The 16,350-nt window shown below is 47.8% G+C and overlaps 1 protein-coding gene and 1 non-coding gene across 2 annotated transcripts in view; one reads left to right on the top strand and one right to left on the bottom strand.

The window, feature by feature from the left end:
* C1_1H12orf42 (chromosome 1_1 C12orf42 homolog) overlaps positions 1 to 16,350 on the bottom strand; it is a 1,726,734-nt gene that overhangs the window by 1,630,193 nt on the left and 80,191 nt on the right. The window contains exon 2 of the mRNA XM_086933179.1: positions 11,372 to 11,440. Within this exon, the coding sequence (XP_086789305.1) occupies positions 11,372 to 11,440 (69 nt within the window). The remainder of the gene's footprint in view (positions 1 to 11,371; positions 11,441 to 16,350) is intronic.
* On the top strand, positions 2,823 to 2,929 carry LOC147751272 (U6 spliceosomal RNA). Its single transcript, XR_015300367.1, has one exon. It is a non-coding gene; the product is annotated as a U6 spliceosomal RNA (small nuclear RNA).

Raw genomic sequence — 16,350 nt, 5'->3', positions numbered from 1 at the left:
GGGTTCGACTCCTGGCTGACTCGACTCTGCAAAGTGCTCATTTCATCCCTTTGTTCAGAAGTGCAGTTATGAATGACAACATGAAATTAGTCGTGTGTTAAAAAGTCTCTACTGTACTTTGCCAATATCGCCGCATTTTAAGTGGTGTCCGGCCCCGTGTTGGCGGACTGTAGCGTGCAGCACAGGGGTAGTGTTCGTGTTGTTAATATTCAAATCCGATGATTCTGTCATCGGTCTGGCACGAACTGTATGCACTTGTATCTTGGCTTCGCTGTGCACAATCGATTGCGCGCGGTACTTGTACGGCAGTTCTTCCACTGAACCATGCCGAGGTTGTGAAGTGGAGACGTGTGGCTCAATGGTTAGGGCGGCAGACCCTGAGGCAAAGGTCTAGCCCGGGACCAGTGTTCTAGTCCCCGCCTCGGCGGGCCTTGGGCTCAAATATTCTCCGGACCTGTTAATTCTCGGCTCGGTGCCTATTCCATTGAGGGAGTCACACCTTGCAGCTCCACGACGCGGTGGATGCCTGGCATCCGCTTTCGGAGCCCTTTGGTCTGTTTTTTTTCCCCTATGGCGCCCTGGCTCGCCCTGGGCCGTCTGGTTGCTCTGGGATCGTGTGTGTTTCGAGGACAGGGTGGCTGTGCCTTCGGGTCTCCTTGGGGAGGCGGGGGATTCCTTCTGCGCCATCGGCGGGGTCTCCCTGTTTGGCGGCACTAGCCCTTCTGTCCGGACGCGGCGGGGGCCCTGGACCCCTCCTCGCCTCTTCTGCCTCTCGCCCTGGGGGTCGCGTCCCCGGTCCTGGTGTATCGGTGCCTGTTCCACTCCTGGTGTCGCGTCCTGCGGCTCTGGGCAATGTGTTTTTTCCGCAGCGGCCCCCTCCTGGCGTCAGAGGCCTGTCCTCCGCCTTGGAGGTGTCCGGGGTAGGACGCCTCGGGGAATTGGCCAGGAGGGTGTCCACATCGGCGTTCGTGCGAGCGCCTTGGGCCCTTGCGGATGTGTTGTGTGCTGTGGCGTGTTGCGCTTCGGTGCAATTCGAGAGGGCTCCTGCGTGGGGAGGTCACGCAAGTGCGTGATTCGTTCCGCGTGAAGCGTGACTTTCCCTCTGCCAGCGGCAGTGGTGTTTCCCGGGGTGTCTCGGGGTAGTGTCTCTGCGCAGGTCGCCTGACTTCCTTCCTCTGCCTGCGTCCATTGTGAGGGGCGTTGGGGGGGGGGGCTTTGTCGCCTTTCCCACTCGGTTGGCCGCAAGGCTGGCTCGGACGTCGGGTCTGGCTGCGTCCTTGTCGGCGGTATTGGCGAATGTCCCACTCGGGCTGTCTCCGGTCTTTTCATTTGGGGCCGGCTCCCCCGGGCGCGGCCTTCCTTCGGACTCCCCGTCCGCCTGTGGGTGTGGTCGTCCCGCCCTTGCTGGGGTGGGGCCCTTCGGCCTTTCCACCCGAAGTCAGTCTTCACGGGGTGCTTTCGGGGTTGGCTTCCGAGCCTGAGTGACGGCTCTTCCCGACCCGTCCTGGGACGTGGCTGTCCCGGTCCTTGGGCTCGGGGACCGTGTGGTGGCCTGTGGGGCCGGCCTGCGAAGGGGGGGGCCCCACTCTCGCTACCTCTCGGCCTCATTTCTCTTCTTCCCCCGTGGGTGTGACTTCACGTCTGGCGGTGTCTCTCACCCGTCGGCTCCCTGACCTATGTACGGTGGTCCCTTCGATCCTCGTATCGGGCTTGTCCTCCTTCGGGGGGGGCGCGTGCCTGGCCCCGGTACTTCCCTCTGGTTCATTCAGGGGGGGGGGGGGGGTAGGCGTCCTTTGGCGCCGGGTCATTGGGGGTCGGTGGGATCTCCGGCGGTCACGCAACTCCTCGTGCTTCGGAGTTTGCTGTATGTCCTCCTGGCCTGCCGTCGTTTGTCTGTGCTCGCTTCGGCCGCACATTGACTATGATTGGGGGGGCTTTGGGTCCCCAGGTCTTGGTCGGGTCAAGCGTCCTGGTGCTGTGGGCGTTCCCCCGGGGTCCGGCTAGGTGAAGGCGGTTCGACGGTGTCGGATCTCTTCCTTCGCTGCCTAGGTGCCTCTGTTCACGAAAGGGGACTCGGCCCTCCTGCCCGGGTGCTACTCCTCCTTCCGGGTCCTGGGGGTTGCCCGGCCTGTTGCATGGCCTTTTCGGTCTGTGGTACGCGTTCCCCCGTGCCCTCTAATATCGCGGCTGGACCCGCTTGGGCGGGCCAGGGTACTCCTGGGTGCTCGCCTCGGCAGCGCATGGTCTTAGTTTGGAACGTGGCTGTGTAGAGGTGCCTGGCACCCGCGCGTGGTTGACACGCAAGTCGTGGTGCGTTCCTGTTTTTGGTTCCCGGCGGGGTCCGCCGCCCCGGGTACCCTCTCCTATGGCGAGCTGACGGTTCGAGCCTCCTGGCCGTTCCCGGATCTTCCCATACAGTGGTTGGGTCCCCCGCTCTCGGCATCGGTGTTGTGCCGGCTCTTGTCGGCTGGCCTGCCTCCTTCGGCAGGCCCGGGTCTGGTGCGGATGCTCGGGGTTGTGGCTTGCTACGGGGTTCCCGCAGGTCTTCCACGTGCTCTGCCTGTGCCCGGCGCTGGGCGCCCTTCTCGCATTGGCGCGGTCGGCTTGGTGCTGTCCCCGCCTCCGTGGTCCCCTTGCGGGTCTTGGTTTTCCGGTCTGAGGGGTGTTCCTGGAACGTGGCCCCTTCTTTCCTGTGGGCCCGGTGGGCGGCCGTGCGGGACTTCCACAGTCCGGTGTTCGACGGCCTGGTTTCCTTGGTGGCTCGCTTGGCTCCGATGATATTTATCCTTCGCCCACGGGTGCTCTGCCCGTCTCCCCCTTGGGTGCTCGCTTCGGCTGCACAGTTACTAATAGTGGTACGTTACTGTGGAGATTTGCAGGGCCCCTGCGCGAGGGTGACTCGCAAATTCATGAGGCGTTCCACAGGAGTTTTCTCTCTCGTTCTACGAGCTCTTCGGGGTCCGCCCTTTTGGGCCCCGGCGGCTTTGCGGTTCCTCGCCTTTCAGGTGGTTTTCCCTGGTGGCGATGGTGTCTGCTGGGCAGATGGGCGTGCGGGGGTCGTTCCTCCGCTCCCCGCCCTTCTTGCGGGTTTTGCCGGACGGGGTTGTTCCTCCGGCATGTCCCCCGTGTCCTTCCCGGGGTTCCTTCCCTGGGGCCTCGGTCTCAGGTGGTATCTTTACCGCTTTTCCCGGCCAACGCGGTTCCACCCTTGTCCGTGCTGGTTGTTCGGCGTGCTGTTTTGGCTTCTCTTGGCTGCACGTCTTTCCTTCCCCGATGGGAGGACCTGTGTTGTGTCTTTTGGCCCGGTTCGTTCGGGCCGCTAGCCCTCGTTCCACCTTGGTTCGCGGGCTTGCTCAGGATGGCATCCTTCCCTGCGCTTCGCTGGGTTCGGTGGATCCGGCGGGGGCCCAGGGTCGGTCCGCGAGGTGTGGCTCTGTTCCCTGGGCCCCCTTAGTGGGTGTCTCCTCTGTGGAGTTTTATCTGGCTTCGGCGTGGTCGTCCCCCGCCTGGTTCGTGGGTCTCTAGCAGTCCCGGGGGGACTTCGCTGGGGCCGTTCTGAGTGCTGGAGCTGCGGCTCCTGGTTGGCCTCCTTTTCCTGGAGGTCCTAAGTTCAGGTTTCCTGGGATCCCTGTTTTCGTTTCAGTTGTTATACTTCAACCTTGGGTTGGTTTCTCTGCATCACCGTGTGGTGTTGTTGTTTTGGTGGTCAATGAAGCCTTGTTGGCTTGGGTATTTGCTCACTTTGTAACTCAGGGGGCGAGGAAGACTAACGAGGAGGTAATGCCCCGGTTACTTACCGGTAATCTTCATTACTCCGAGTATAGTCTTCCTCGCCACATGAGTTCCCTCCCCCCCTCCCTGTCTGGCTATCGGCTTCATTGTTTGCTTGGTAGATCAGGCTGATTGGTCGGGCCGGCCCGCCTCTTATAGAGGTCAGGTGGGACTGGTCGGCCATGTTGGGAGGGGGTGGGAGGTGGTTTCTTTTTGCTTTGGAGGGTTCTGTTGTGGAGCTAAAGCTCACTTTGTAACTCATGTGGCGAGGAAGACTATACTCGGAGTAATGAAGATTACCGGTAAGTAACCGGGGCATTACAACGCAGGTTTTACAACGAAAACCATTACAACGCATTACGCTGTGGGGCGCTCTAGGAAAGGGAATAGATTTAATTTACTATCCAACACCTTCCCTAGTGTCCACGGGGACTGGAGTTGGAATAGTAAATTAAACTATTCACTATCCAGCACCCCAAAGCGCTAAGCTTTGTAAAGGTTTGCGTTGTAAAACTGGCATTGTAACAGCATGCGTGGTAAAAGCATGCATTGTAACGTCATACATCCGGCAAAGATGCATACCATTGCCTTCGCTCATGATTATAAAACAGTTTTCCTTTGAGGCCATGCCTTCTTGCAGTTGCTCTATGCAACCTTCTATGTGTACCTAGTTTCTGTTGATCAGTGGGGTCTTGGGCACCTAAGGGCCATTTACGTTTTAGTATACTGTATGGGAATGAAATAAACAAATACAAATTTAAAAAAAAGAAGAGACGCAGGGTAGGCAGCGTCAAAGCATTAAGATTTACTAATGACGTGTCTGGAGAGGTTGCCTCTTATTCAGTACTTTTGATCTAAATGATCACCCAGGGTCCCTCTTTGTCTGTCTCCTGAATGTAGTGTCCTCCCAAGCCAGGTAGCAAGCAAATGACCACGCCTTACATGGAGCTCTGTAGTACACGTCTTTATTCTTCAGAGTGCAACCGTTAACTGTATGCACTGCATCATGAACTTTAATAACCACATCCACACACACCCAAATGGGTATGTCATTCCCCTATGGAGTCCATCAGGGACCAGAAGGGTCCAGCTATTCATAGCTACAAGACACTACACTGACCATGAGCCGTGTTCTGTTCTGTGGGCTGGTGGCACAAGGTACAACACAGAGAAAAACATCTATATTCAGAACCAAAACCGGTAAGGAAATGTTTTGCAGTTTTTGTTTCTTAAGGTTACCTTTAAATCCAAGCATAAATGGTAATTCGTGCAGACAGACGATTTTCATACATTTTACAGTTTGATCTTATTACAGTTTCTAGTAAAACTACCAGTTGTGGGTCAATTGATGATGGGGTACAATAACCCCTCACAATGAGCAAGCATGCAACCCACATTGTCTACCACTACCAAAGGATGGTTGGAAATGCACTAGAAGGGTTTGTAATTGCAGGCAGTAAATAATGCGTCATTTTTCAAAACAAAATGGGAAATCGGCAAGTAAAGTGCTGCATAAACTGCAATGCTCTGCTTTTTGCCTCCTGTTTTAGCACCGGGTGCTAAATATATGCTAAATATGTTCCTCTGAGAGGATGATCATTTTCTAGAATGATTGTCAGTGAATATTAAAAGAAACATTATATATCAAAAGAAAGTGAAAACTTTATCTCATCAAATTGCGTGAAAACAACCTAGGATCCCTAGAGAATGCTATAATGGAGAGATGAATTTTAGATGTGTTTAAAGACTGGTTTTATTTTTTCAAAAAGATACAGTAAAAAGAATAAGAACTTTTAAAACCACAGACAGAGATCTTTAGGTAGGAAGTTAAGATTTAAAAATCTGTTCTCCATTTTGGTTAAAAGCTGAAGAGCATATTTCCTACAAAGGTTTTTCCCCATTTTTCACTAAATGTTTGTACAAAGACTGACAGCTTCTGGCTCCTTCTGAACGAGGCGTTGTGGTGGGGTTCTATGTAACAGAACAAACCACATCTGTTGGACAGCAAACTCTCACATCCTATCCATGTCCCCTTTGCTATGGACTGCCCTCCGATGATCTCAGCTGAGCTAGGTGTGTACTTTAGAAATACTAATGAACACACACATAAACAAACTGACCCGCTCATGTGGATTGTCCTTACGATTGGGCATTCTTTTCTTCCTCATCTTAGAAAGTATTCCCATCACACAGACCAACAACCAACCCACTCTAGTTCAGTAAACTAGAACTACATACAGGATCCGAGCTGCAGAATGCCCATCCTAAATGAAGCATCCAACGAGTACAATTATTTTTCACCTAATCACAAACTTGCGTCCAGCCCAGTGGTTGATTGGTCCATCTGTCCGATGTTCTGTTGAGTTTTGGGTGTTCTTGATTTGCACTCGACCTTGTGTGTGAGTGAATGCACAGCTCTGTGACAGCACCTGTTTGGCAAATACCGCTATACAAAAACATGCGAATACGCAGACAATGGATATAGAGTAACCACATACAATGCAAGATTTCAGGAAGCTAAAAGAAAACAAAAACACAAGGACTCTCGACTCTTCCTTGGCCATCTTTGTGGAATTGGTCTAACAAAGCAAAAGGCAAATCACATGAAGAATGGAGTTTCCACATCCCATTTACATAACGTCTACAGGTGCATTCCAGTCACCAGGCCACGTGGGGAGGAGCAGAAGGAAGGGAATGCACAGAAAGAGTCCTTGCTGCACAAAGGGCACGTCCTGCCGGTGGGTCCTCGAGAAGCACTCGAAGATGTCTTTTAGAAAGACCTTTTGAAATGATGTATAGTTTATTTACATAGCACCTTAGAGAAAGCGCTTCAAAATCAAGAATGGTGTTCATCATTGAACGCAATAGAAAAGCATTCTTTAATTTAATGAGTGAAGCTTTCACCCATCAAATTAGCCAATTAAATTGCCAATTAAAATAAAATATTACTCTTTGTTCTGACATCTCTACCACAAGGAGCCAACAACCTTTCAATATAAACATAAATTAAATTAAGAGTAGGGGGGCTTGTATGAGGGTTGTTTGCATCATTAAATTGCCTCTACTGAAAGCTACTAGAGACAACGTCAGAGTGGGCTTGCTGTTCATGTAGGAAACTTTCGAAGTCTGTAGACCTCTCTTAGACTAACTTGCTCAGAGTCTTAGATGCCTTTTCAACTTCCTGGCTGCTTTCATGCTGTGAGTAAATTTACCTTTGCAATTTCACTGTGGGCTCGTCGCATTTCATATCGGATTTGAAGTTTTATATTAATTGCTGCAGCTGTTGACACAGTATACTGAAATATTCTTTAGGGTTGAAGAGAGATTTCTAGGAGCAGAGCGCCCTCCTAGGACCGGCTTGCATCTCATCTCATTTGCGGCCTGGGCAGTGGCGGCTGGTACAGAACAGGGGTGGTGTGGGTGAAAAAAGAAAAAGAAAATGTCACTTACCTCTGCACGGCCACCATCTCACCTCCGTTGTCTCTCCTCTACTTCTCTTCCCTGAAGCACACAGGGTCCACTACCCAATCACGATGCTGCTGTCACCAGCATGACAGCAACATTGTGATTGGTCTGAGCGGCCTGGTTCGGTGCTCAGACAGGGAGTGGGAACAGGCATTTTCTCCACCCAAGCTGTGCAATATAGCCGGGTGAACATTTTAAGTGCGCATGATGGTTTGGCTGGCCTACGACGTCCGGTCAAACCATCATGGGCACTTAAGTGCACCAACCATTCCTCCCCCTGCTGGCTGTGACGACAGGCAAGCCCCGCCGACCCCAAACCTGGCTTCAACATGGAAAACTAACATGATAATGACATTGTTCTAGTATCATTTTATGTTTCCTTTTTTGCCATGAGGCAATGAGGCAACGCTCCTCCGCCTTAGTGGAGGAGCTGCCGCAGGGCCTGGGTGAGAGTTTGGCTGACTGGTAGTACTTATTACCTTTGTGTTATATTCTAATGCACTTGTAATTCGGTGGACAGGATACATATCACATTTACGTGCACTTGTAATAAGGTGGAAGAAACTCCCTCACGTTTTTGACAGAATGCCCATCTGCCAAACTCTAAATCAGGCCCTTGAGCTTTACCTACATGTGCTCTCTCCTTCTGGTGACTTTACTCTGTTGAATGTGTCATGCATTCCACTGTACAGACAGCCATGCTTACCCATAACCTGAAACCTAAACCACCTTCTTCAAGCTCCTGTCCCTGTGGAAATACAATGTCATGCGGACTTCTATTTCTCAGATATTTACTTGGTGGGCATCGAATAGCGTGGGCAAGATATGTCCTATCCAGGCACACTGCATGGTGAATAAACCTCTGCTAGCTTTTCTATGCAATTATCTTAGCATCACGGATCTCTCTGTACTCTTATAGTCATTTCGTTCTCCTTTCACTCCTTGTGACATCAAACATAGGCATAAATACTCACATAATTCCTAGGAAATCGGGATTAAAAATTGGAAGCTAGAAAATGGAGAAAAAAATGCAACAAGCATTGACAAAGTCAGTAGGTCTGGGCTTGAAGTGCGAAACACAAAGTAGGAAGCCAGCAGGAGCGGACAGAGTCCTGTAGTTGTAAAGTAATGCCTCATGCAGATCAATGCAAGTACGCAAGTGAAGGTGGATAAATACACCAAAATAAATAATAGTGTTAGGTGATAGATGAATGCGCTATTGGGCTGCACTAAGACATGTTTACCTAAGTCTCAAGTAACTTACTTAAAGAGGCTGATTTTTGAAGGCCAGTGGTTGACAGGGCAGACACAGAGTCAGTTCCAGGCATAATGTTAACAACAGGTCAGTTTAATAGATGCACTGTCAAATCTAAAACTAAAAACTGCAACAATAGGAATAGAGCTGGAGGCATAGCTCCCACTGGCAGGTGCAGTTGCACCAGGGCCCAGAGGCGGCCACCGAACCGCGATTATTGCTTTATTCGACACTTCACTGACTAACCAGGGGAGCTAATTTCCTTTTTAGGTCGAGCCTAGAGGCAACGCGCACGCGCTGCTTGCTTTTCAGGACTGCTGTAGTAGAGTATAGGAGAGAAGCCACGCCCACTCTTCTCCCATATTTTCATTGGCTTGTGACATTGTCTTTCTTAAATGCTGCCTTCTGATTAGTTAATAGGCTTGTGAGTCCCTCCTTAGTACGGCCTTATCTTCATTTGTACTCTCCCATGGTAACTGGTCCCTTCATTTCGGTTGTTTCATGAGACCTGTTATTTAGTCTGTAAGCACTATTTAGTTTATTGAGTTTCTCTTACTGCAGGCCCTAAATGCACTGCATCAGATGAAACCACTTGTGTTTTTTTAGCAGCACGGCCGCCCGTTAACACGAGCTTCTGCTTTGAATCACTTTAACCTGGCATTATCTCCTGTCTGTTCCAACCACCTGCCCACAAGTAAAATGGATTTAGAAATGATTAGCAAAATAACTCATGTGAATTCCAGGTATCACATAATCCTGTGCTAATGGGGTGAAGCTGATAACAGCTCATCTGTGTCGCCTGTTGTCTGTACTAAAGCCAACTGACGTGTTGTTTTCAAAAACCTGTTTTATTAACAACAACACCACTACCAATAACGCCAATACCACCACTATCAATCCCACCCATACCACCATCAATACCTTTACCACCACCAATACTCTACCAACACCACCATCAATGCCATCACCACCAATATCACCACCAATACTACAACCACCACCACCAATACCACCACCACGACCAATATACCCACCACAACAATATCACCATCATCATCAGTACCACCACCTCCAATACCACCACCACCACCACCAAGCCACCACCAATACCATCGCCAATGCTAGTGCTCAAGTAAAGCACTCTGATACATGAAATCTTTGGAGCGAGTTTGTGCTGTATACAAATCTAAAAAAAAAGGTTTTAAAAATATATCTAAATATATATATATATATATATATATATATATATATATATATATATATACATATATATATATATATATATATATATATATATATATATATATATATATATATATATATATATATATATGTATATATATATATATATATATATATACATATATATATATATATACTATAATCATAAATACCACCACCAATAGCACAGCCAATGCCAATACCACCACTAATACCACCACCACCACCAAAACCACCATCAATACCACCACTAATACATTCACTAATACAACCACGGCCCATATCACCACCACCAATACCACCACAACCTCCAATATTGCCACCACCAATGCCACCACCACCACCAATACTGCCACCACCAATAGCACAACCACCAATACCACCACCACTAATACCACCACCACAATTACCACCACCACTACCACCACCACCACCAATACCACCACCACCAATACCACCACCACCACCAATACCCCACCACCAATACCACCACCAATACCATGACCAATACCACCAATACCAATACCACCACCACCAATGCCAGTACCACCACCACCAATACCACTCGTACCAATACCGCCACCACCACTACCAGTACCACCACCAATGCCAGTATGCCCCAATACCACTACCACCAATGCCACCACCAATACCAATACCGCCACCCCTAATACCACCACCACCAATACAAATACCGCATCACCAGTACCCCCATCTCCACCAATACCAGCACCACCAATACCACCAATGCCACCACCACCAATATCAATACCACCACCACCAATGCCAATACCACCACCTCAGTGACTCTCACTCCCAAGTAATAGCAAGGGCACTGTACGAGGCCAGAGCTGCAACTGAGACCATCCCATCCCTCCATGCTTTCCATAAAGCACAACCCGCTCTGCACCAGGAGGTGAAGCCAGGGCCCAACTACAGCTGTAATGTTTTTTATAAGGCCAAAGATAGCAATGACATTACGCAGTGCCTCACTGCACACTCAAATCACGGAGAGTGCAGAAAAGAGCCCCCCTCTCTCACTCTTCCTCCTGAGCCATGATAAAGTAATCACAGAGCGAAAGGTTTTGGAGCACTTTGTTAGTGTTTATAGCTTGGATCATATGTAACTCTCACTTCACACTTTGTGTTGGTGTAATTTACAACACTTACACATCTTCACTGCACTATTTATCACCGCTTTGAAGATGTTGCAGACCGGTCTCTTCCTCTGATATTTACAATCTAACAAGCAGTCGAGAAGGACCTTTATTGCAATGCAATAGATTTCGCATTTGCAAGAGTTTAAGCTATTAGTATTGTAAATGACAATGCTTTTATGTTTTAAAACCCAAAACATAAATAAAAAGCATCGCAATTTACAATGCCAATAGCTCAAACACACATGAATGTAAGACCAATTGCATTGCAAATGCTTGTTTATACTAGGGCCCATTACACACTGGCTAAACCACTGAATGGATCAACAATTAATTCAGGAGGTCAGTGCAGAGGTCAAGTCTCAAAGGTCACATTAGGGGAATGGAGCAGTGATTACTTGTGGAGCCAGATAGCTGCCCTTTTCTCTGTAAATATCACAGCTGTGTATAGGTTATTCACTCTTAAGGTGAGGCTTAGAAATGTTAAATCATCTGTACTTACAGTGTAATGGTAAACACCTCTATCCCACAAGGTTGCACCACTCACAAAAGTCACGTAGCATGGAACAGTCTGAAAATAAGACGGGTAAAATGAAACCGAATGAATTATGAGTCTATCACAAAACTCTCTCTGTTATCCTTACCCCCAATGTATGCGAAATTAAGGTTTACTAATTATAAGCAAATAGGTAACATGAATGACCCACAAGAAAAATGTGCAGTTTTCTAAAAGGCATATAAATAGTGTCTGATGTTGCCAGACATGCTGGCTGCTGCATAACAATAATCAAAGAACAGGAACAGAACATACTTGCAAGTAGGACAATACATGATGTTAGTTTACAGTAAACCAAAAACATAAAGAGTGGACGTCACTCTGAGCTGGCCTGTTATACTGTGCTGTGCTTTTTTCTTTAGATTCAGACACTGAACGGGGGGTTGCATAAAACGTGCAGGAAGCCACAGTCCAGACAGGAGTGAAAGGGAAATTAAAAATATATTCCACACTAACCAAGGATCCACAACCCTCAGAACCCTGCAGTTTAAAAACAGGCATGTGCTACATCATTTATATAGTACCCCTGGCTGTAGCTTTACAGGGTTGTCATGATGCACCCTTTTGGAGGGCCTGTATAAATCAGCAATAAAAGGTACCCATAAAAATGGCTTTTACTTTTGATAACTTTATTTCGGTCACAACCGACCATAAAAGTACAGGATAAAATACATACAACACTATATTCCAAGAGATAAATAACATAAAAACAGATCAAGGACAAACAAAATCATATATATACACCTACATTACACAAGTAAAACCATCACATGTTAAAATCGAATTAAACCATGGAAAATAGTTATCAGAAGTATACTTTGGATTTCATAAAAGTACATAAATTCGAAACTTAATTCATTAAAAAATGTCTGCGTTTTTGCCACATCCCGTTTAAAAAGCGAGAGACGGCAAAAACGATAGGTGGGTGTGTATCATATTTTGATGCTCTAAAAGCCTTATAACATTCTTTGAAGCCAAGGTTCCTACAGATAGGTTTCACCCAGCGTTTACGTGAAGCCTGATAATGGGGACAAAAGATGAGAACGTGGATCTCATTTTCAAGATGGTATTTGCACGCTGGGCACTCAGTGTTTTTACTTAAGTCCCATTTACTGGTAAATGACATAAGCGGCAGACTGCCCATCCTAAATTGCATATACAACTTCCTTGCTGATGCTGGATAGATCAGGTCAAGGAAGTCCTCCTTTTTGTAATCCTCTTTTATTAGGAGGAACTGGGCTGTCAGTCTACCGGCTGTAGAACTCACATGCAGAGTTAGTAGATTGTGATCCCTATAGCGTTGTACCAGATCGGCCATAGATAATATCGGGCACGATACTTCTGGTGTTCCCCAAAGCTCGGGTAGACCAATCCTACTACAGAGTTCCTTGATGCGATTTAACCCCAGGATTTTCCTATTTCTGATTTCATCCCACACATCCCTGAGCTCATTTCGATACGGAGCCAGTTCAGGTACTGACCATAGTCTTCTCCAGTAAGTAAGTGGCCTGAAGGCCAGTTCCTCCTCAATTGGGAGTATCCCTAGGTCCAACCGAAGAGGTACAAGCGGGGTGCCAGCTGGCAATCCCAGCTAGTTCCTCATAAATGAGCGCTCTACCCTTGAAAGACTCCAGGGCCTGTGGTGCCCCCACAGCTCCGCCCCGTACATGGATGCCGCTCTAGCCTGTACTTTATATATTTCTATAACCGGGGCAGCAGGTTTATACACCGATACTCTGAGCATTTTTGATATCCTGCCCTCCATCTGAGTCAGATTTAAAGCTGCCTTAGCTACTTTGGCGTTCCATACCAGATGTTCTGCGAGGGTAATGCCAAGATATTCAAAGGACTTTACTCTCTCCAGAGGTACACCATTCAGTACTGGGTTTGGGCGGGTCTGCCTTGGAGGGTTGAAAATCATAAATTTAGTTTTTGATAAATTTATCTCCAGGCCTCTTAATGCACAGAAATCGCCAAAGCCATCCAAGATGCGTTGGATACCCGTTGATGTCTTGGACAGCAACAAAGTGTTGTCCGCGAACATCAATGCGGGTACCCGTTCTGAGGCTAATCTCGGGGCATCAATGTCCTTTATACCTAATAGATGATCTATAAGCCCATTTATTAATAAAATAAAAAAGGGTAGGGGCCAGGACACACCCCTGGCGCACCCCCTTTTTAACCGGGAAGCGGGCTGTCAGCTCTCCGTGTTTCCCGCATCTCACTTGGGCAAAGGTTTCTGTATGAAGCCTAATTAGCACATCCAGGAGGTAGGTTGGGATGCCGAGGTCCAAGAGAACACTCCACAGTATTTCCCTAGGGACCAGATCAAAAGCAGGCCTCAGGTCCACAAAAATGAGGAAGAGGCTGCCACCCTCCACACTCACTGTTTTCCAACACAGGACCTGAAGTCTGAATGTCTGGTCAATTGTTGACGTACACGACCTAAAGCCTGCCTGAAGAGTGCTCAAGATCTCATTTTCCTCGACCCAAGCCTGGACTCTTTCCAAGATTATACGTCCCATCAACTTCTGGGTGATGTCTATCAGGCTGATAGGCCTGTAGTTGGAAGGTATCCGGGGACAGCCTTTTTTGTGGATGGGAACTATTTCTGCGCTGCGCCAGGTATCTGGCGGGTCCAATCCCAATAAAATGGAATTGAACAAGACACAGAGATTGGGAGCCCATATTTTTGGTTCTGACCTAAATAGGTTCCCTGGAAGCTTGTCATGACCAGGTGCTTTGTTAGGTAATAACTTGACGATCGCAGATTCTACTTCAGCAATAGTAATCTCAGGTCTCCCCACCAGTCGATGCTCGTGGAGGAGGCCCAAGGTAGAAGGTGCTAAATCGTCAGTGCCTGAGAATGCATACAGGGTTCCAAATGAGCTTCCCATACTGCTGGTGCTATATTTGGAGTTATAGCTGATCTACCCTTACTCCCACCATGACTAACTATTGCCCAGAAGGATTTCAAGTCCTTATACTGTAGAGCAATTCTCAGATCTTCCCATTTGTTGATTTCCCAGGACTTCTTTTCTTTTTGGATCACCCGCTTATACTGCAGCCGAAGTTCCTTTATCCTCGGCTTGTCCTTGGCCTTTATAGCTTCTAATAAATCTCTTTTTGTTTTGCAGCAGGAGGCGTTATACTAGGGATGGGATACAACGGGTTTTTCCTTGATGCTTACTTTAGGATAAAACACCTCAAGCATTTTAGATGTCAGCTGTTTATGTATTTCAACAGGCCAAACATCCTGCCCAACTAGAATACCCAATGGCCCAACCCCAGCCATTTTGCTAAGGAACGGCACAGCCTGCTGATAAGTGTGTGCTAACTTATTTGGTGAACCCAATATATGAGGCCATTTTACTCTCCGTCTGTCATTATGTAAAAGGAGAGGTTGTTGAACAAGAATGGGCTCTACTGGGCAGTTATACAGGTTCCAGCTGTACAACTGCCCAGTAGACCAGAGCATTATGGTCACTATCTTTCATCTGGTAAATCTGGAAATCCAAGACCCTATCCCATGATCTAGTTTCGACCATAATATAGTCTATGGTCGAGGATTGCCCTTCTCTATTAAATGTTGTTTGGCCAGGTCTGTCAGATTTTAGTCTCCCGTTACAGGCCCTCAGGGATAAGGAAAGAGTGAATGAATTTATTTGTAGAACCAACGGCGTCCACGCTCTAACACGTGGGATCAGGGGTTCTGGAATATTCCAGTACTGATTCTCACTATCTGGGTCATCTAGGCTCATACTACTAAGGGGCTCAAACTGACAATTAAAATCGCCCCTATTATTAGGATATTCTCAGGGTCAAGGGTCAATATATATTCACTTAATAATTCAATAACTCTAGACTCTTGGCCCTTCTGCGTTGGTCTTGAATAAATATTAATTAAGGCAATCTGTTTGTTAGCTGGGAGGGATAAGAGGACACATTGTAGGTCATGGCAATTTATTCACAGATGCTCTGCTTTAGTGCCCAGGTGCGTCCCCATCCAGATGATGAGCCCCCCGGATGGTCCTCCCCTGCCCCTTGTTGTGGCTGGTAAATTAAAAGAGGCAAAACCACTCCGATGGTGGTTTTCCAGGTCCCACGTCTCCTGCATAAAGCAGATATCATGTTTATCTATAAACAAACCCCAGTCAGGACATATAAGTTTGTTTTTGATCCCTGCCAAATTCCAAGACAGAATTTTGATGTTACCCTTTGACTCTCCAACTTTCGACCTCCTATGGGTCCGACTTCAACCAACTGCCCCAGACGGTGAGTCATCCATAAGCATCCCTCCATCCCCCGCTTGGGCTCCCTCTCCCTTGGAGCTCTATCGCATACCCCTCCTTTACCCGTAACACATGCTCCCACCTTTGTTACTGTAGCTGGGGCACCAACATCCTTGATAGTGTTCGCCATCCAACTATTACCTCTGCTTGCCCCGGGGCTACTCTCACCCCCCATAGAACCATGTTGTAAGATACTGCATTTTATTCCTACGCAACCACCCCTAGGTTCTAAGAGACTTGTTTTATGAACTTTAGCGAATGGGAACATACTACACCTCAACCGTCAATCTACTTCGTCCAAGGTGCTATATCTATTGTTGTGATAAAACATGGCCAGTGTCGGGGAACAATTTTGAGGTCCCTTCCAATTGGGGTAACCTAAATAGGGATTACAACCCAAGTTTTCCCTATCCCCCCGAGGCTGCCTTCTTGCAATAGAATCAAGTTGAAGATTAGTAGATGCAGCCGTGTAAAAATAAGTTAGGGGGAAAGATTGTATTTGCGTTGCAGAGCTTCCTGGCCCCCAATTACAGATGTGCTCAACGGCCCATCTGTTCCTAAAGTTAATTACAACACAATCTCCCTGGGTATTTTTCGCCCGTGGTCCCACCCAGTCCACACGTCTAGCAAAAA

The sequence above is a fragment of the Lissotriton vulgaris genome, chromosome 1_1 (genome assembly GCF_964263255.1).
Source record: "Lissotriton vulgaris chromosome 1_1, aLisVul1.2, whole genome shotgun sequence".
In the NCBI taxonomy this organism is placed as follows: Eukaryota; Metazoa; Chordata; class Amphibia; order Caudata; family Salamandridae; genus Lissotriton; species Lissotriton vulgaris.
Note: the sequence above shows the minus strand (reverse complement) of the source record. Positions and strands in the feature narration are given on the sequence as shown.